The sequence below is a fragment of the Martes martes genome (assembly GCF_963455335.1).
Source record: "Martes martes genome assembly, chromosome: 12".
In the NCBI taxonomy this organism is placed as follows: Eukaryota; Metazoa; Chordata; class Mammalia; order Carnivora; family Mustelidae; genus Martes; species Martes martes.
In genome coordinates this window covers 9,415,114-9,436,548 of record NC_137900.1, presented here as the reverse complement: position 1 = coordinate 9,436,548, position 21,435 = coordinate 9,415,114, and the positions used below count along the sequence as shown (strand labels likewise).

The 21,435-nt window shown below is 46.8% G+C and overlaps 1 protein-coding gene across 1 annotated transcript in view; it reads left to right on the top strand.

The window, feature by feature from the left end:
- Positions 1–9,030: 9,030 nt before the first annotated feature.
- DMRT1 (doublesex and mab-3 related transcription factor 1) overlaps positions 9,031–21,435 on the top strand; it is a gene marked incomplete at both ends in the record, with an annotated part of 104,976 nt that continues 92,571 nt past the window's right edge. The window contains 2 exons of the mRNA XM_080819939.1: positions 9,031–9,387; positions 12,974–13,157. Coding sequence (XP_080676065.1) covers positions 9,031–9,387; positions 12,974–13,157 — 541 coding nt within the window. The remainder of the gene's footprint in view (positions 9,388–12,973; positions 13,158–21,435) is intronic.

Below are 21,435 nucleotides of genomic sequence, written 5' to 3'. Positions count from 1 at the left end.
TCCCGAGTCTATATCTATAACTATATCCCGAAGCGGAATACATCCGTTAGGAATGGCCACCCAAGGAAGGCAGTGAGCAATGATGAGGGCTGGGGAAGTGGGCACCCCACGGATGAACATTTCAAGGTCAAGTTGGAGTCTGCCGGAATGTCCCCATCTAGAGGCGGTCCCATTTCCCCCTTCGGAAGATGTAATTCGAGTTTGTATCAATTTACCATCCCTTCATAACTTGGTTCATGAGTCCAAAAACTGCTCCCCTGAAAGCTTGCTTCTTCCAAGAAGCCTCCCAGGCCCCCTCCAGGCTTCGGGGTTTTCTCTTCGAAACTCCTTCGTGCTTAATGTCACCGTTTGTTGGGGATGAATCCTGCACTAACTCAAGACATTTCTTGAACTGAACTGTTACTGACATTTTCTTTGCTGAGATATTTCACACGCTTGTCTTGTTTTCTGAGCACCAGGAACATGTTCTAGAGTGTTCCCGAAGTCACGTTTGGTTAGGGGTGCCAACTCAGACAATGACAAATTACAGGAATCAACTTGAAGCAATATTCATCGATAGTAGTATAGAAATGTATAAATAATTATTTCTTGTTATAGTTGCAGGTAGTTTTTCCTGTTTTTTTTTTTAAGATTTTATTTATTTGTTTGTTTGTTTATTGGCAGGGGAGGGGCAGAAGGAGAGAGAATCTGAAGCCGGCTCTACACTGAGTGCAGAGTCCCACATGGGACTTGATCCTATGACCCTAAGATCACGACCTGAGTGGAAGTCAAGAGTCAGGAACAGGGGCGCCTGGGTGGCTCAGTGGGTTAAAGCCTCTGCCTTCGGCTCGGGTCATGATCCCAGGGTCTTGGGATCGAGCCCCACGTTGGGCTCTCTGCTCAGCAGGGAGCCTGCTTCCCTTCCTCTCTCTCTCTGCCTGCCTCTCTGCCTACTTGTGATTTCTGTCTGTCAAGTAAACAAATAAAATCTTAAAAAAAAAAAAAGTCAGGAACAACCGAATAAGCCATGCAGACGCCCCTACAGGTATAAATTATTTTTAAATAATTTATGCCAATAATTGTAATGATTAGGGTTAGCCATCCTCATTCTCTGGCTTCTTGACCCATCATTTTTTCTTCTGGGATTAGATGAATTTTTGTTTTTATAATGTATCTCTAAAACTTGGTGTAGTTTTCTTGCATTTGTTGGAAAAGTGGAAACCTGACAAAGCCTTTGGGGGGAAAAAAAGCTCGCTGAGGTACATAATAACTGATATATGTGTCCACTAAAGGTTTCAATTTTTAAACTTGGAATCAGCCACAAAATATTCATTTTACTATTCTCAGTGCTTCTGCCTCATGTGAATGGCCCACGGTAAAAACCCAGGCATATTTACGTTGTTATTTATCTTGGTAGTATTAGCACTGTGAAACTCTCTGTTTACCTTCTTTTTATTTTGTGAGCAAACTGAGAAATCGGCAAGATAGTGGCTATTGAACCCGATGGGAGATGTATCGGAGCCCCTCTGTTGGTATACATTTTAACTTCCAATTCATTTGAAACTCTTAAATAAAATGTTATTTCAGGATTTGTGATCACTGTTTCCTCTGGTCTTTTAACACTATCGCAGCAGAAGACGCAGGAAAGCCTTGTGAGAGCTTCAGTTTACCAGAGCATTAGCTGTACAAGGAAGTACTTACATAAACAGTAATTTCAGAGGGATTGCTAAAATTAAAAAGTGGACACCTCTGTTTTTAAATGGTTAGTTAAAATAAGGCATTTGTGGGGCACCTCGGTGGCTCAGTGGGTTAAGGCCTCTGCCTTCGGCTCAGGTCGTGATCCCGGGGTTCTGGGATCGAGCCCCATGTCGGGCTCTCTGCTCAGCGGGGAGCCTGCTTCTCCCTCTCTCTCTCTGCCTGCCTCTCTTCCTACTTGTGATCTCTGCCTGTCAAAATAATTAAATAAAAATCTTCAAAAAAAAAAAAGGCATTTGTAAGTTAAACCCTAGAAGAGCAATTTGAATGTGTTAGCTCTTTACAAATCTCAAACATTAAACTCGTACGTTATTTATTCTTTCTCCACCTAATTAAACTTTGTAAAATAAATTTTTCAGAGACTAACATTTTACTTTTCTTATTAAGGTTTTTTTTTTAAGTTTTTATTTAAATCCCAGTTAGTAAGCACACAGTGTAATATTACTTTTGGGTGTAGAATTTAAAGATTCAACAATCCTGTATCTTACTCCATGCCCATTATAATAAGCATACTCTTTAATCCCCGTCTCAAATAAATATATTTTTTAAAGATTCATTTATTGGGACACCTGGGTGGCTCGGTCAGTTAAGTGTCTGCCTTTGGTTCAGGTCATGATCTCAAGATTCTGGGATCAAGTTCCACTTCCGGCTCCTTGCTCAGTGGGGAGCCTGCTTCTCCCTCTGCCTGTGGCTCCCCACTGAGCAATGAGCCCCAAGTAGGGACTAATCTGCTTAGGTTCTCACACACTCTCTCTCTCTGACAAATAAATAAATAAAATCTTTAAAAATATATAAACATTTATTTATTTATTCCAAAGAGAGCACTTGAGAGAGCATGTGGAGGAGTGGGGGGAGGGGCACAGGGAGAGCATCTCCAGCAGACTCCCCACTGAGCGGGAGTCCAGAGAGGAGAGCCTTGACCCCAGGACCCTGAGATCATGACCTTGAGCAGAAACCAGGAATCCGAGCCTAACCAACTGAGCCCGCCGGTGCCCCTACAATAAGTATTCTTTTTTTTTTTTTTTAAGATTTTATTTATTTATTTGACAGACAGAGATCGCAAGTAGGCAGAGAGGCAGGCAGAGAGAGAGGAGGAAGCAGGCTCCCTGCTAAGCAGAGAGCCCGATGTGGGGCTCGATCCGGGAACTCTGGGATCATGACCTGAGCCGAAGGCAGAGGCTTTAACCCACTGAGCCACCCAGGTGCCCCCCTACAATAAGTATTCTTAACTGAATTTCTTTTTGAAATTTTAAGCAGTTGATCCTACAAAAAAACTTATGATGGCAAACTATTTCTTTTTCTTTAGGTTAACATAAAGGAGTCAGTATGCTGCTGACAATCTCAGAACAGCAGTTAATACTGAAGCGTCAACTACTATTATCTTCAGAATACATTTTTTACTTTCTCTGGAGGCCAAGTGCGTTTTCTCCCGATCACTTCATTTAACTTTCAGGTCCAGTGATTTTTCTATTTTCTAGATATCTTAAGATTTCCCTTTAAATGTCATAATGTTTACATTTTAACAATTCTTCCTGGGAAAAATTACAAAATATTTATATCCTTTTCTTAAAGGGTAAGGAATAGAACCTGATTTAAACTTCTGTTGCTAACTCACGGTCGGGGGGCATTACTTGTGAAAGTCAATCATTGCACAGCCTTAGAAACAGGGGTGACCCCAGGGTCCCCTGTAGGCAATAAGCATCTGCCTTGAGTGACACAGAGCCCCGCCTCCCTGGGTGCTGACTCCTCCCACCCAGGGGCTCCCACACATGCCACTCAGCCTGCTTGATGCTTTTGATGGGCCACCTTACTGCGTCCTGAGACTGGCCCGAAGTGCTCAGATAATGTGGGGACATTATGCTTTGTGATTGATGTTTGCTACTCAGAGTTTCTGTCCCTCATCTCCAAGTTCCAGGCTAGGCTCCTAATTATTGACCTTGCCGGGAACAGTTTATTCAGGAAGAACGAGCCAACTGCTCAGATCCTAGAACCTGCCTCAGTTCCCCTCACCTTCCACTGGTGGCTCAAGATTCCTCCTACAGGATTCTGAAACACCTCCTCACACTAAGATCATGCTTAATCTCTTGCACTCATGGACCGAAGCCCTTTACATATGTTCGTAATTGCATTATGACAATTCTCAGGTCCTTTCCAATTTCCAGATAAAGAAAGGGAGGCCTGGAATGGGTGAGTGACTTGCCCAGGAGCAGTACATCGCTGGAAAGTGGCAAAGCCAGACCTCTAACACAGGCAGCCTGCGTCCCTATATCCCACGCTCTGCAGGACACTGACTGCCATCCTCCTCCTCCATCTGTGTGTGGCAGGCATGGAGCTGGGCATCTTGCAAATAACTCTGATCCCTCCGATATTGTCCTCTCCTCATAAGGACCAGAGAGGTTAAGTGGCTTGTTCAAATCACCCAGCAATTGGCAGACCAACCACTTTCATTCCTCAAACACCTCAAGGACGAAAACCTTTATCCTTCTCCATTTGCCTATAGGATAGAAGCCAAGTTCCTCACTGGCAGGCAAGGTGCCACCCTATCTTTCCAACCTTATCTTCTGCTGGGTTCCAGCTTGACTCCTCTGTTCCAGACTGGCAGGCCTGGGCCCTCTCCCCCAACCCACAGGATCACTCCCAGTGTCCAGCCTTCCATCAGTCGTTCCCATGACCTAGAAGGTCCTGTTTTCCCCTTTGTGCCTGCTCAGATCCTGCAAGACTGTGGCCACAGACTCTTCCTCCTGCGTGCAGGGCCTGAGGCTCTACCGCGCTCCCTCCTCCCTAAATTCCTACTGCTCATACAGCCTGCCGTTGCCCCCGCACAACTGTATACTGAGTCGCTAGTTCAGGCCAGTGAACTCAGGGCTTCACACTTGACCCTAGTATGTAGCTTCATGTAGAGGGTCAGAAGCACCAGAGAATTTTCCCCATGACCTGTGGCACCAAGACCCAGGGCTAGGACTGCTTTCCATGGACAAAATGCAAAGGAGATGGAATTTATCATTGATGTTTTCTAATAAAGCTCCCCACCCCCACACTAAATTATACTAACATGTGGAAGGTTATATGTATATGTACCCTGCTTTCTCCCACTCATTTTTTCTTTCCAGTATGGAAATAACAATAACGATGACAACAGACTTGTTACTGGGTGTCAGATACTTTTCTAATCACTCGATGAGTGTTAACTGATTTAGTCTTTCTAACCATCCTTTGAGGCAGATATTATTACTATCCTCCTACTACAGATGAACAGACTGTGTCACAGAGAGGTTAAGAAATCGTCTAAGCTCACAAAGCTGGGATTCAGAGCCAGGCATTTAAATATGGTGCTATACCGACTCACTAATAAATTAACGTATTTGGTTTTTTACCGATGGTGAAAGTAATGCCTGCCAAATGTTTTTAAAAATCAGAGAGCAAGTATAAGCACCACAGAACTATGACAACTGGAAAGCACAACATGTAATAATTTTTTGTACAATGAGCTTGGTTTCCGAATTCTGGTGCTGAGAATGCTGGAAAACTGAGGCTGACCACAGGGCTGAGGCTGGGCGGACTTGGCCCAACCCGGATGTCAGCTCTTCCCACACAGCCATGAGGGGAGAGACAGAATGGGGGGGGGGTGGCCAGAACTTGGATTGACTTTGCAAAAACATAAAATAAAAACAAAGTATAAGGAGATTATCCCTCATAATCCGGTAACCCAGAGAGAGCTAAATAGCCTCTCCAGCTATAAACCCACATTAGTTCTGATTTCAGAAATGGAATCGCATTGTATATCGTGGTGCTTTTTTGTTTTTTTGCTTGCTTGTTGAGGCAAAATTTTTAAAAAATTTTATTCATTTGAGGGAGAGAGAGAAAGAGATGTGTGAGCAGAGAGAGGGGCAGAGGCAGAAGGAGAAGCAGAGTCCCTGATGAGCAGGGAGCCCAAAGCAGGGCTCAATCCCAGGACCCTGGGATCATGACCTGAGCCGAAGGCAGATGCTTAACGGAGTCACCCAGACGTCCCAAGGCATGATTTATATACCATAAAATTCTTTTACTTTAGTTATACCAATAATTTTAATAAATTTGCTGAATTTTGCAACCATAATCACAATACAATTTTAGACCATGGCATCACCCCCAGAAAGACCCCATATACCCATCTGCATTTCCTCTCCATTCCTAGCCAGGCCCTGGCAATCTTCTCTGTAATGATTTGCCTCTCCTGGACATTTGATATAAATGGGAATGTACAATATTATGAATCTGGCTTCTTTTCCTTAGCGTACTGTTTTCAAGTTTCATTCTTGCTATGAATGCAGCCCTAGCTCATCTCTTTTGATGACTGGAGAGTCCATGGTATGTATATGCCATATTTTGTATATACATACATATATACGTTCATTCAAGCATTGATGAATTTGGATTATTTCACGTGGGTGATGCTGCCATGGATATTCATGTCCAAGTGCTTGTGTGGACAGATGTTTTCATTTCTCTGGGGTGGCTATCTAGGAGTGAATTATTTAGTTGTATGGTAAAATTTTCCCAAATGGCTGTGTTATTTTACATTCCCACCGGCAGTAGCTGAGAATTCTAGTGTCTCTACATGCTAGCCAATACTTTCCACTCGTCTCTGTCTTTGATCACAGCCATCCTCGTGGGTGTACTGTAATTCTTCACTGTTGTTTGGACTTAACATTTCCCTAATGGTTGATGATAGCAAGCATCTTCCCATGTGCTTATTGGCCATTCAAATATTTTCTTCGGTGAAATGTCCATTCAGAATGTTGCCCATTGTTTTGATTGTTGTCTGTTTTTTATTAAATCACAAGAGTTTTAATATATTCTAGGTACAAGTCCTTTATCAGATATACAATTTCCAAATATTTTCTCCCAGTCCGTGGCTTTTCAGTTTCTTAGTGCTATCCTTAGAAGCACGAAGGTTTTGCATTTTGATAATGCCAGTCTGTCATTTTTTGCTCTTAATGCTTGTGCTTTGGTGTCATATCTGAGAGGTCTTTGCCGAACCCTGCTAAGTTTTGGAACAGACTTCCCTCTGCCCCCACCCCACTCATCAGCATGTCTTGGCCATCTGTCCAACTCAGTGCATACAGAACTGCATCATCAGCCTTCAAAACTCTAGTTTCTGGAAGGGGGGCGGTAAAGAAAGGAGACAATAGGGCCAGACTGCTCAAAATATCCAGAACCACTCTGCTTGTCCCTGAGGGCTCCCGACTTCTCTTTTGGATCATCTTGTGCCTGATACTTCCTCTGTGGTTTGCGAATAAAACTTTATTAGGCTATTAACTTTGTCACATTTTATGTTTTTGTACCTTGGGCACACAGCTTCCTAGCCCCAAATTGTCTGTAGCCTTAAGTCTCTCCATCACAGATTCTAGTGATGGGAGGCCCCTAAGAAACACGTGCTTCCCTATAATTTGGGACTTGACTCCTCACCTGGATTGGGCCTTCGGAATAATTCAACGCTAGCTAATATATTGGAGTACAAATATATGGAAAGGATCATTGGTAGATAACTGCAATTGGCAGGTGTGTTTCAGTGGAAGATTTAGGAGTATTGCTCAACAAAATAGTAGTTATCATTTGACAGATTCCCAAATGAGATGAATGGTTGCATCCTGGCTTCCGTCCAGAGTAGAGCTTCACTGGGCTTGGTGGTAAGGATACGAGGTATTGTGTAAAGCTAGAAGTTTCTTTAGGAAATGATTTTCAGCCAGAGAATACTAATGGAGAAAATGCAGGCTCAGGGAAAGAGCCTGTGAGGGGGGCTTCAGAATAAGAATGCAAAGAGTAGGTTGTAGGATTTCAGAGCTCAGTGAAATGCCAGTAACCACCTTGATGAGAAGCCAAGCGGGGTGGCCTCCATCCTTTGCGGACCTAACCCCCCTGGATGGGGGCATGGAATTTGGAACCTGAGAGCTGATACTGGGGAAAAGCAGGGAGAGTTGGGGAGAGATGTTAGGGCAGCCCCCTGGCTGGACAAGGGCCATGGCGAGGTTAGGGAAGTGGCACTGAACAAAACAGATAAAGGGCCAACAGTGAGCACTTCCAAGCTTGTTGGAAACTCTGCGAGGCTAAGAAAGGGGGGGCGGCATCACTGAAGTCCTTTAAAACACAGCCTTGGGTCTTTAACTTTTGTTTTTCACAAGGAGAAATTGCCAGGCCATTGCAGGGGCCAGCTGCTGTTTTATGTGAAATATACTGAAAATTGAGAAACAGGGAGCCCCGTTGGAAGCTACTGCAGATCCAGACAGGGGAAGGGCTGGTGTTGTAGGGACATTGTGGATGTGTAGGAAAAATGATCTGATCAGCAGGCCTTAGGTTCGGATTTGCCCTGTAAGTGAACAGAGGCTCAGAGGGGTGTTGTCGGAGTGTGGTGGAAGGCTGTAAGACCACCGACCATGTTTAGAGGTATAATATACACAGCGAATGCACAGATCTTAAGTGCGGGATGAATTTTTGATAAATGTCTACATCTGTTAAGTACGACCCCTCTCCCACCCCAGTGAGGTTTTTTAAAGGCTGAGCGCACAGAAAGACCCAATTTGGGGTGCGCTTCGGCCCCACAGTGAGGGTCTTATTTGCTGATTAAGGGCAGAGACTTTTCTTCTCTCAGGGCTCCAATCTCATCCTTCTCTTAAGTAAGAAACCGCTTTTCGAATTGGCTTCTGCCAGCCTCTGCCCTACCGAGATAACGTGGAGAATGGGGGAAGGGAGCTAAGGGACCCCACAGGGTGGTCTGCACCTCCTCCAAGCGGCGTGCACGACGAAGGTGCACAGCTACGTTCCGGATCTAGGAGCTCAGCTCCCTCCCTGTGCAGCGTGCTTCCGCAGCCGGGCCGCGGTGCCTGGGGGAGCGCGGAGATCACGGTGTCCCCGATGGCTCTGCACCTCGAGGTGCGTTGCAGCCACCTGCAGCCACGCCCTCGGTGTTTGCAGCCAGTGCAAGCTGGCTCCCGGCGGGAACGCAGTGGCTGGAGTTGGGGGGCGGTGGGCGTGGCCGCATTCCCTCGCGCTCTCTCCCGCCCAGGCAGTCCCGGGAACGTTCTGAAAAGTATCTAAAAGTTCCGCGCGGCGCGCGCGCCAAAAGAAAGGGCACAACCCCCCACCAGTCTAGGCGTTGCGTGTCCAGACCGCGCCACTCCGGCTGCACCTCCGGCTGCAGCGCACAAGTCTTCTGGGCCTTCCCCGCGGGAGCCTCGCCGTTGCCCGTGCTCTCCGCTTGCAGCCGTCTCCAGACCCGAGAGGCGCCCGGCGGGTCCTCGCACTTCTCGCTAGGGCACCATGCCCAACGACGACGCGTTCAGCAAGCCCTCTGCCTCTTCGGAGGCCCCGCACGCCGCCGGGGCACCCCCGCAGGGCAAGGCCGGGGGCTTTGGCAAAGCGGCCGGGGCGCTGCTCGGGAGCAGTGGTGGCGCGAGCGCCGGGGGCAGTGGTGGAGGCGGCGGCGCCTCGGGCTCCGGGGCGTCGGGCATGGGCTCCGGGAGCAAGAAGTCCCCGCGGCTGCCCAAGTGCGCGCGATGCAGGAACCACGGCTACGCGTCGCCGCTCAAGGGCCACAAGCGCTTCTGCATGTGGCGGGACTGCCAGTGCAAGAAGTGCAACCTGATCGCCGAGAGGCAGCGCGTGATGGCCGCGCAGGTGAGTGCGGGCGTCCGGGAACCGAGCGTCGGCCCCCAGCTTAAAGTCCCGCGGGCCGGGCGGGCGCCACGCGGTGCGGGTTCCGGAGACCGGCGGGGGAGCTCGCCCACGGCCGCGGCTGCCAGCTTCGCGCCACGCCGGGCTCGCAGGGCCGGGAGTCCTCTGGGATCCGGCCCGCGGAGCAGGGAGGTTGCGGGGTTTGCTCGGCCTCCGAGGGATTCCTGATCCCGACCTTCCGCAGAGTGGCGGGGCCGGCCCTTTGAGTTTCCCCAGGACCTCTGATCCCTCTTTCAGAGCAGAGAGTGGCGGGGTTCGCTCTGTTGGGAGTCCCGGGATCCCTGACCCCGCCCTCCAGCAGAGAGTTGGGGGGGTTCACCCCGTCGGAGATCCCGAGAATCCATCCCCAGGATCTCCGCTCCTGCTTCCGGAGCAGTAAGTTGCGGGGTTCGCTCTGTTCGGGAGTCCCTGGTCCCGTCCTCTAGCAGAATCGCGGGGTTCGCACCCTCGGAGGTCCCCACTATTGCTAGGCTCTCCGGTCGCTTTCTCAGAGCACAGAGTTGCAGGGTTCGCGCCTTCCGAGGGCCCCAGGACCTCAGCTCCCGCTTTCAGAGCGGAGAGTTTACGGATTCGCTCCGTCGCGCGCTCGGGCGGTGGGGGGCGGGGGGAGGGCATCTCGTGGATCCCGGACCTCACTCTCCGAGCGGAGAGTTGGGGAGCCCCCCCTCCTCGGGAGGCCCTGGGACCCCGGCCCCCGAGCAGAGACTGGCGCTCACACTGCAGAGGGTGCGGGAGGGCGCCCGCTCGGGCGACTGGCGGGGACCGCGGCCGCCGCCGCTCTTCCGGGTACCGCGCGGGGCGCGTGGTGCTTTTGGAAAAGTCGCGGCAGCGCGCGCGGAGGCCGCGTGGTCCCCGCGGGGCTCCCGGCGCCGGCTCCGAGCTCGCCGCCCGCGGGTCCGCGCCGCGCGCTGCAGCCATTTTGAGCGCGGCGGGAACAGCGTTCGCTCTGCGGCTCCCGCTCCCTCGTCCCGGCTCCCTCAGGTACCGGTTACTCGGCGTGTGTTCAAGCACGCTTGACGAATTTTTAAAAGGAAGCGCGAGGGGGAAAATGGCACGGGTTTGAGGGCCTGTCTGTCGTGTCTAAAAAAAAAAAAAAAGAAAAGAAAGAAAAGAAAAGAAAAAAACGTCCTGAGGAAGACAGGCATGTAGCGTCTTAAGCCGAAATTCTCCACGTCGTCTGGCGTCCTGAAAGGGTCTTTTAGGAGAGAATAATATACATTCTTTCCAGCTAAAATTTGTTTCATCCTTTTCAGGCAGTTTATTTAAGATGAAAAGATACCAGAGAGGTGTTTACTACGAATGTGCTGCTTTGGACTGGGAACGTGTAAATATCTTCCGTGGAAAATAATTCATATGAGAGTGTTTAACAAAGACTGAGTAAATGCTTGAAGATTATGCTTTTTGTATGCATCTCATTTTTTATAAATGGGTCTTAAATTGGATATATGTTGGCTTCGCAGATTGCGAGAGCGGTCTGGGCATACAGCTGCTTTTTCTTGGATTTGCGGCGTCGTCTGTAGTGGGTGAAAAGATTTCCCCGATGTAGCGTTAAAATGCATTACAGTGAGTTTACTGAAAAAGCCTTAGGGACCCCGAAGTTGTATCTGTAGCTAGAAAAATCTTCTGAACATCGAGTTGTTTTAACTATTGAGTGCAGAATATGTATGCTTGGGAGGGGACTTTTCCTCGAAGTGTAATAAAAACGTGTATTTAAGTAGGGCCATTCATTTTGTATAAGCTTCATTAATTGGGGCACCAATTTCCAAAAAGCCCGTTTGCTATGTTAAAAAAAAAAAAAAGACTCAGGATTACTTCAATAGTAGGAAAATTGAACGTTTTGCACGCTGGAAGTCTTGTGTGGTGCTAGATGAAAGCCTGTAAAATTCTGTATACCGGCTATTTTTTTCTTTCCCAAATAGTGTGAAATTGATCTTCGATGGGACCCTAAAATAATCGCATTTTAATCAGTTGCCCCCACCTTCCCTTACTGAATAGCTTTCCTTTAAAATCCTTGAGAGGCCTTTATAAAAGTGTCCTTAGTTTATGGCGCATATAATAAATACCCTGTGCATTTTGTGCGTGCATGGAATTTGTGTGAATCAGGACATAAGCATGCATTAATGATATACTTCAGAGATCTGTGGATTTTTTTTGTTGCTATTTTTTGATCAAATCCTTAATATTCTGTTTCTAAACTTGGTTAATAATCAAAAAAATCCAAGAGCGGTGCTTAATCGTTTAATGTTAATTGATTACTTAAGGATGGTTTTTTAAGTTGAAAACTCTTGTTATGAAAAAATCCAGTTGTAAGTTAATCAGCTTGCTAAGTTTGGACTACAATTTTCTTAAAACAATAAATAGTAGTTGTGTTTCTGGTTTACCATTTTGATTTCAACTTTTGGCTTCTGTTTTGGCCTCTGAGGTACAGATGTTTTACTTTCTCATTTCACTATCACTAATAGTCAAGTTTCAATAGAAAGTCTCCTTTTTTGTTACATGTAGTAGACAAAAGTACAATTTCTTTTCTTTTTTTTTTTTTTACTTTTTTCTTTGCAACCTTTAACAATGTTATTTAAAAGCAGATAAGTTGAAGAGGGACCATGAGGAGTCTCTTAGGTAGTTTAAGTCCCTTATACCCTCACTTCCGGCTCCTTCCGTCCTGCAGGCATAAAGGAAGGACCTGTCCTCTGACTTTCTTTCTACCTGCAGGCTCTTCCTTCTCCAGGGACTTCAGCACTTTATTCCAACCTTTCTCCCGTTACCGCTCTACATGCTCCCCTCATTCCGGAGAGCCTGGCCCTGCGGGGTTTCCTAAGCAGCCCCTGCCTTTCCTGCCCACCCTGCTCCCTTGTTCTGGGTTGGGCTCCTTCATTCTTGCCTGTGTGCCTGTTACTCCATCTGTTCTTCAAGGCCCTCTTCCAGTACCTCTTCTGGCTGATTCTTACCCTTAAAACCATTTTTGCCTCCAGAGTCCTGCTGTGAGACTGCGGTGTCCCTTTCGTGGTTTTTGCCGCATTTTGTGTTGAGTTGCCTTTGCATGTGTGCCTGCCTCCTTTTCCTGCTTTTAAACAGTGACTACCTTAGGATCTAATATAATTTTACTGTATCTTGCTGGTCACTGGCCCCAATACAGTAGCCTTTGACAAATGTGTGGCCAGAAAGACTGAGTGATCCTATTCTCCTTCCTTCCTAATCTGTCAATGCTGACTTCCCTTCAGATGGAACTCCTCTGCTTGACTGACTCTACAGCTTTTCCGGATCCTCTGCAGCCAGCCTTATTTCCTGCTCTACATACTCATTCGTGTAACGGACATTTTTTGACCTACTGTGGGCTTGACACCATTTCTCAGCTTTGGCTGCACATCCTGGTGACTTGGGTAGGACTCAAAAGGAGTGAGAGCATCCCAGACCTTACTCCGGGAGCTCAGGGATCATGATATCTGGGGTGACTGGAACTCCAGGGGGTTTTGGCAAAGCCGTGCAGGAGATTCTCGTTACGGGGGGCTGACCTGCTGCCCTGTGCTTCCAGGTGGCCCTGAGAAGGCAGCAGGCCCAGGAGGAAGAACTGGGGATCAGCCACCCCATCCCGCTGCCCAGCGCTGCTGAGCTGCTTGTCAAGAGAGAGAGCAATGGCAGCAACCCGTGCCTGATGACCGAGGGCAGCAGCCCCTCGCAGCCTGCGCCGGCCAGCACCCCCACCACTGCAGCGTCAGGTAAGGTGCCTGGGGTTCACCCAGGTGGTCGCCAACCAGGATGGAAGAACGGCCTTGGCCACAAAAAAAAAAAAACGGTCTCAGACTGTCCAGAGCCATGCATCACATTCAGGACTTAAGAGAGTTTTCTTTTTCTTTTCTTCTTTTTTTTAAATAAAGATTTTATTTATTTATTTATTTGAGAGAGAGAGAGAGAATGAGAGAGAGAAAGCATGAGAGGAGAGAGGTCAGTGGGAGAAGCAGACTCCATGGGGAGCAGGGAGCCCGATGTGAGCCTCGATCCCAGGACTCCAGGATCATGACCTGAGCCGAAGGCAGTAGCTTAACCAGCTGAGCCAACCAGATGCCCGTTACAGAGTTTTCTTAAAGGGTTCTCCCTCTGCAGGTTTGTTTTGGGGGGCTTCCCAAAGGAGATGGCCAGGAATTCTAGATTTGGAAGTTTGGTAGCTTCGCTTTCTTGTTGGTTATTAGCTAAGTCTGAATCTGGATAGAGTCAGACTCATTGATTATCAGAGGGCTGAGATAACAGATTTCATCTCTGTCCACCCTCCATTTTGGGGTTCTTTTGGTGGGAGCTAACGATCCTTATTTCTTAGAACTGAAAGTCCATTTCTCTGGAAAGGACTGCAGTCTATTTGGGGAAAGGGTCTGAAAAGGCCAACTCCTAGGTGTCTAGTTTTGGTGGTAACTGGGAAATGAGGAGCGGCATGTCCCATTAGCTTCGATTCTCTCCTGTGTGCTTAGACTGTACCAGGGGCTACATGCATGCTGGTTCATTTCATTTCATTCTTAGATAGAGCAATCTGGATGTACAACCCCCGTTTTACACATGTAAAGACTGAGGCATGGGATGTGTAAGTGACTGGCTAGGTCCACAGAACTAGAAAGTATCTGACTGGTCCGTTGGCATCCAGAGCTCCTTGTGCTTACTGCTCTGGGTCTTGAAATCACCCTAAGAATCAGTGTGGTCTAGAGCTGCACTGTCCAGTATGGCAGCCCCTAGCCACATATGGCCATTTGAGCTTAATCTCATTACAGTGAAATGAAATGAAAACATCAAACCAAAGAAGGTACATGGTTAGTATTACTGATCACAAGAGAAATGCAGATCAGCACTACAGTGAAATACCACTTCACACTCATTAGGATGGCCACTATCAAAAAAACAAACAAACAAACAAACAAAAAACAACCCAAACAAAACCCCAGAAATTAATAGTATTGACAAGGATGGGGAGAAATCAGAACCTTTGCGCATTCTTGGTGGAAATATAAAATGGCGCAGTTGCTTTAGGAAACAATATGGCGCTTCCTCAAAACCTAAATACAGAATTACCAGACAACTCAGCAATTCCGCTTCTGGGTGTTTACCCGAGACAGTTGAAAACAGCGTCTCATGGAGGTACTTGTACAGCCGTGTCAATAGTAGCGTTCACAATAGCTAAAATGTGGGAGCCACCGGAGGGTCCACTGACCTCCGAATGGATAAGCAAAATGTGGTCTCTACATACAGTGGAATATTATTCAGCCTTCAAAAGGAAGGAAATCCTGCCACATGCTGCAGCTTGGATCACCTTGAGAGTATTCTGCTGAGTGAAGTAAGCTGCTCACAGAAAGGCAGTTATTGAGATGCCTGGGTGGCTCAGTGGGTTAAGCCGCTGCCTTCGGCTCAGGTCATGATCCCAGGTCCTGGGATCGAGTCCTGCATCAGGCTCCCTGCTTGGCAGGGAGCTTGCTTCTCTCTCTGCCTCTGCCTGCCACTCTGTCTGCTTGTGTGCTCTCTCTTTCTTTCTCTCTGACAAATAAATAAATAAATAAAACAAAACAAAAAAGGCAGATACTGTACGGTTGTACTTACTTACTTAAAGTCATCAGGATCATGGGGACAGAAAGTACAATGGTGGTTGCCAGGGGTTGGGGGGCAGGCAGAGGGAAAGGAGAGTTACCTTTTCCTGGGGATAAAGTCTCAGTTTACAAGATGAAAAGAGCTGTGGAGATGGATGGTGTGACGACGGTTGCACAACAGTGTGAATGTGCTCATTATCGCTGAAGGGTGCATTTAAAAATGGGTAAGTTGGTAAATTTTATGTTATGTGTATTTTGCCACTGTGAAAAATGTTGAAAAACTTAAAACCTTCGGCTCCTCAGTCGCATAGGCCATGTTTCAAGAGTCCTGTAGGCACAGCTAGCTCAGGTTCTAATTATTAAATTACTGGAAAGTGTGCGCTTCTGTTTTTCACGGAGTTCCATTTAATGGCACTGGTCTTAGAGCACAGGAGTTCTAAGAAATGCACCAAAGATCTGTGAAATCCTGTTGGCAAATAAATACTCATACTGTTCACCCTTGAACAACACCCCCACCCCGTGCAGTCAGAAATGCACCTGCTAACTTTTGACCCTCCAAAAACTTAACTGCCAATAGCCTACTGTTGACTAGAAGCCTTAGGAATAACAGGAAACAGTCGATTAATGGATATTTTGTATGTTACATGTATTATACCCTGTATTCTTACAACCAGGTAAACTAGAGGGTGATGTTATGATGAAAATCATAAGGGGGAGAAAATACATTAACACTACTGCCATATTTATCGAAAAAATCAGCCTGGAAGCAGACCCTTGCGGTTCAGGTCTGTGTTGTTCAGTAGTACACTGTGTTTCATCCTAAAAACACATGCGGAGAGTCGCAGAACATCTTCAGAGTCTGCTGAGGATGAAATACAGCCTTGCCGTGTGGTTCCTCTTAACCAAGCTTTTCATGAGTTACTCCCTTCGCTGTGCCCACCAGCTGGGTAGCAGTTAATCCGCTGTCTACCCCTTACACCCATTGAAATTTAAACAAGTCACTTTAGCTCTCTGGGCCTTTTGTTTTCTCCTACCAAAAAAGAGGGAGGAGGTCTTTGAGGGTTTTGAAGACTGAGTCTTGACCATGACAATGAATGTAAAGGTTAGCAGGCACCAAAGAAAGCCAGTGAGGGATGGAACCCTGGTCCCTGGGCAGCAGGTAGGTGTATGTGTGTGTGTACCTGTCACTCTGTGTGTTGCTGGCGCAATAGGTTCTGTAGTTATCAAGGACAATCACATTTTTTTTTTGTTCTTGTTTCGTTGCTTTTAACATAGGCTTACAAGGCTTTCCAAACTTCCTTTTTGATAGAAAGGGTGGGGTATATCTATCAGAAAAAAGATCTTTACACTTCCGAGATTATACACTGTGTTTAAGGTTGATTACCAAATAATACCAGGTCCCGGCTGGTCTGGTGGGTTTAGCTGGAGGGCTGAAATGGGAAAGGGGTGTGTCCGAGGAATAAAGAGGGGAGTGACTCACTGGATTTTTACAAACGAGGTGGGAACTATTCCCATTTGCAGATAAGAAAACCAGTGGTAAGGATGGTGCCCCAGAATAAAGCTGAGTTGAGCTGGGATTCAGTCCTGAGCTGTATGGTCCCAGAGCTCCTGGATTTTCCATTTTACCTGCCTGTGGAGAGAGGCTGTGGGAGCAGTTGCCCTGTTTCCTTAGGTAATGGACAGTTAAAATCAGAGGCTGTGGTTTAATCCTCAGAAGAGCTTTAGGGCCACCTGGCAAATAAGAACAATATTGGGGGCAAAAGTCCCTCCCATTCACTGTTGTCCTAGAAGGCTGTGGCCCCTGAGTTTCTTGGGGAGGAATACAGGGAGTGAACCACCAGTGATGGGTAAACGTCCAAGCTGGGCATTGTGTGGGGCCTCGTAGGTGAACCTGGTTTAGCCTGCAGTCCTGCATTCCGCCCCGGGGGAAGGAATGCCACAGTTCGATCATCTACCCCAAGCTAGGAGCTTTAGAGCAGGATGGGGATCTCAGGCTAGATGGAGTTCGGCCTGACAAAGGCCTCTGGGCAGAGTATTTCAGAGTGGCAACAGGGAAAGTAACAAAGAGAAGCAGCAGGGGAGCAAGATAGAAGGTTCAGGGTCGAGGAGGATGTGACCAGATTCCCTTCTTTGCCTCTGGAGCTGGTAGACTGTAGAGTCATTTTGGAATCTTGAATCAGCACTCAAAGGGAGGGGAACATGGAAGCCAGCTCTGTGCTGGGCTCCCGGGCTCTGGAGGCTTTGCCTGCCTCGGGCAGGGGGCTCTCCCCTCGCCAGCCCACCTCCATGGGGCAGGAGCTGCAGATACATGGTCTCACTCCCAGGACTTGCACCAAGGCGTTTGAGTTGATCAATAATTCCAGTTTGGGCCGGTAGAATAAACTACATAAATAAGAGAGGGGAAGAGGGAGGAAAAGAAAGGGAGGCAGTGAGGTGGAGAGGTAGAAAAGACAGACAGACTGAAGTGTGTCCTTCAAGTTTCATGCAGTCATGGGGCCCAACTTCTGGAAATAGTTTGCTGCTAACAGGTAGATCTTATATTTCCAGAGAGTGGGATTATTAAAAATAACACTTCATGTGAAATGGGATTGTCCTTCCAATCCCAGCCTGCAAGCCCCTTCTGTCTGGCATTTCAGGATTACTAGCTCCCTGGACAGGCTCGTGTGTCTTTCGCTTTTGCAGATATGTATATTATTTATGTATTGAACACAATGGCAGTATACTGTTCCCACTGGTGTGTAATTAGGGTTTTTTCCTTCACTTACCATCGCTTGAAATTTTATAATGGGCTAATATCCCGTTATATGGATGTGAAAGGCTAGGCGTTGAGATTATTTAGGAGGGGTGAAAGCTGTCGATGGGGTCAGACGATGGGGGCCTTACCCACCTGGCAAATACGGGGCAAGCTGCTCCCCTTCTCTTTCTAATCATTAATGTTAAGTGTCTACAAGGGCAATAGCTTAGTGAAATTCAGTAGATTTTTATGTCCTTGAAGTTTCTTTGTTATCTCCTTTTGGCTCCCAAAAGTGCCCAAGTAGAGTGGAAAGTGCCCAAGAATTATCACTGAGGTTATTGGCTGAATGCTGAGGACACTGTGAAGGAAATTGGATTTATTACCAGGCTGTCATTTCATTTTTTGGAGAACGAACTTCCTCCGAGTAGGGAAAAGTACCTAACATCTCTACCATCCTTAACCAGAGATTGACTAAAATCAAACAGAACACTGACCAAAGATTCCTGGAACGATGGGTGTGAATGATTCTTACTGTTACTGTCATCTATAACTGTGGGTATCACCGTGGAAGAAATGGCCTTCTGAAGCAGAGCCCCGCTCATTGCTATTTCTCACACTAATAGGATCCAAAAAAAAAAAGTGAGCTTCTTTTATTATAAAATTAAAGCAACGTCAGCATTATCTCCATGGCTTTACATTTTGAATTTTAGCAAAAGATTGATATATTTTAATTTTCCAAAGTGTCCGCTAACTTTAAAAAGACTCTCGCAGACATTCTTCCACTTTGAGACCTGGGTTCCTCTGTTTTGTTTGCTGTGCCCCTTCTTGAACCCCAGCAGCCGGCCGGAGGCGGTTTCGCCCGCTGTTCCCGCTGAGGTGCGCGTAGCTCCTGGCCTCTCCTGTTCCGCACGCCGCTGGCAGAGAGATGAAGGGTTGCATTGTAGAGCGCTTGCTTCTGCCTGTGCGCCCTTTGTAAGTAAGGACTTGAATGTTATCGCCCCTGAGGCCCTCCCTTCTGGAGCACCCTGGACTTCCACACACGCTCACATTCACACTCCCTCACATCCAACCGCCTCCTACGGTCTCTGGCCTTCCTCCTGCAGCCCGGCCTCCTGGGCCTCCAGTGGCCCGCTCTCCCTCGCCTTGCCCCTGTCAGAAGGGTCAGTCAGGTCTGTGTCTGATAGTGACGGGACCTCCTCCTTCGCGTCTCCCCTTTAGCAGTAATTTCTCATCTCAGCGTACAGACAGACAGCACACACGCTCGTAGGGGAACGCACTTGTATGTGCTTTATGGATATGAAAAGAGGCAGTTTGAAAATTTATGGAGTCCTGTGCCCATGCGGTTTTTAACTGGTAAGAAAGGTCGCTAATGAACAGTTAAAGATACTGAGTTTATAGATTTTTAAAAAGACTTTATTTATTTATTTGAGAGAAGGGGAAAGAGAGAGAGCACAAGCAGGGGGAGAGGCAGAGGGAGAAGGAGAAGCAGACTCCCCGCTGAGCAGAGAGCCCAATGTGGGGCTCGATCCCATGACCCTGAGATCATGCTCTGAGCTGAAGGCAGACACTTAACCCACTGAGCCAGCCAGGTGCTCCAAGTTTATAGATTTTTTTTTTTAAAGAAAATAAACTTTATTTGGGGTACCTGGGTGGCTCAGTCAGCTAAGTGTCTGACTCTTGAAATCGGCTCAGGTCATGATCTTGCATCAAGCCCCACATGGGGCTCTGCACTCAGCATGGACTCTGAGGATTCTCTCTCTCTAAACTGTTCTTTTTTTAAAATATTTTATTTATTTGTTTGACAGACAGAGATCACAAGCAGGCAGAGAGGCAGGCAGAGAGAGAGGAGGAAGCAGGCTCCCCGCTGAGCAGAGAGTCCGATGTGGGGCTCAATCCCAGGACCCTGGGATCATGACCTGAGCCAAAGGCAGAGGCCCCAACCCACTGAGCCACCCAGGTGCCCCCAAAAATAAACTATTCTTTAGAGTGGTTCTGGATTCATGTCAGAATGTAGAGGGAGGTACAGATATTTCCCATATGCCGCCTCCCCCACACAGGCACAGCTTCCCCTGCTATCCACGTACCCCACCTGAGTGGGATGGCTGGTGCAGTTGAACCTGTGTTGACACAGCGTCACCTCCTGACAGCTCTTGCTCACATAAGGATGACGCGTCCTGTGGGTTTGGACAGATCTGTGACAACTCACATTCACCATCATCGTATTAAACAGAATCATTTCACTGACCTAAAAATCCTGGGTGGAGTTAGATAAATTTAAAATAACATTTCAGTTTTTATCTTCGCAGTTTTCCAATATTGTACAAGAGAAGCACTTCATTTAAATGAATGCCCAAAGTATTTTATCTAAATCGCTTTGAGAATTCATTTTTGGAGGATTCTGGCCACTAATATGTTAGATGACCTCCACTGATTTTTAGATCCCCCTCTCAATTTCTAGTGGAATAGAAAATGTAGGTGTTTTTTTTTTTTTTTAAGATTTTATTTGACAGAGAGAGATCACAAGTAGGCAGAGAGGCAGGCAGAGAGAGAGAGAGGAGGAAGTAGGCTCTCCACCGAGCAGAAAGCCCGATGCGGGACTCGATCCCAGGACCCTGAGATCATGACCCGAGCCGAAGGCAGAGGCTTAATCCACTGAGCCACCCAGGTGCCCCTAGGTGTTTGTTTTTAAGAAGACTTACCGTTATTTTCCCAATTTTACTTTCAGAGTCAAGGAGATCTCCAGGTTGTCTAACAAAACAAAACTCCTTACACTGAAGCAACAATTGGAGGCTTGAATAAAAAAACAAACCCTGCAGAGTCATGCTTCTGATCATTTGATATCTGTTGTTTTAAATAGTATCTCACTCAGTTTTATTGATTTTAAGGGCAGTCTTCACTTCCATGTCAGATACTGGCAATTAATTGGCCTGATGGAAATTCTCTGTAGGTAGTATTTACATACAGCAGTTGTAGCAACAGAATACACAGGAAGTAACATTCTGATCTAACTTTGGCTGAAAAGAAAATTTGGAAAACATCTAGAGCCACAAAGATAAATATGGGGGACACCTGGGTGGCTCAGTCAGTTAGGCTTCCAACTCTTGATTTAGGCCCAGGTGGTGATCTCAGGGTCCTGGAATCGAGCCCCCTGTCGAGCTCTGTGCTCAGCATGGAGTCTGTCTGAGATTCTCTCTCCCTCTCCTGCCACTCCCCCTGCTTGCATTTTCTTTCTCAAAATCATTATTTATTAAATTTCTTTCTTGCATTTATTTATTTCTCAAATAATAAAATCTTGTTTAAAAAAGATAAATACCAAAAAGTAAATTAAATTAAGCCAAAAATTAGTTGGGTAACAGCATTTGCAAAAGACATGAAAATATTTGATAGGTTTACATCTGTATCTCTCTTGTGGACATGCAGTCTCAGGGAGAACATTTTGTTCATCACTGTGTTCACGTGCACAGGACAGTACTTGGCTTTACAGTAAATGGTCAGTATACTTCTGTTGAGTGAGTGGACAGTGATGGTCACATTGGAAGTTGTTTTAAAACATTAGACCAGTTGTTGTGAGCCCATCTGCAGATGGCCAGAGAGTAAGTTCATCGATGTTCAAGGTGCATTTTTTAGTTTTGTTTTGTGATTTTTTAAAAAAAATGTATTCTGGAATTTTCAAAATGCTATAAACTCAAATGTAATTGA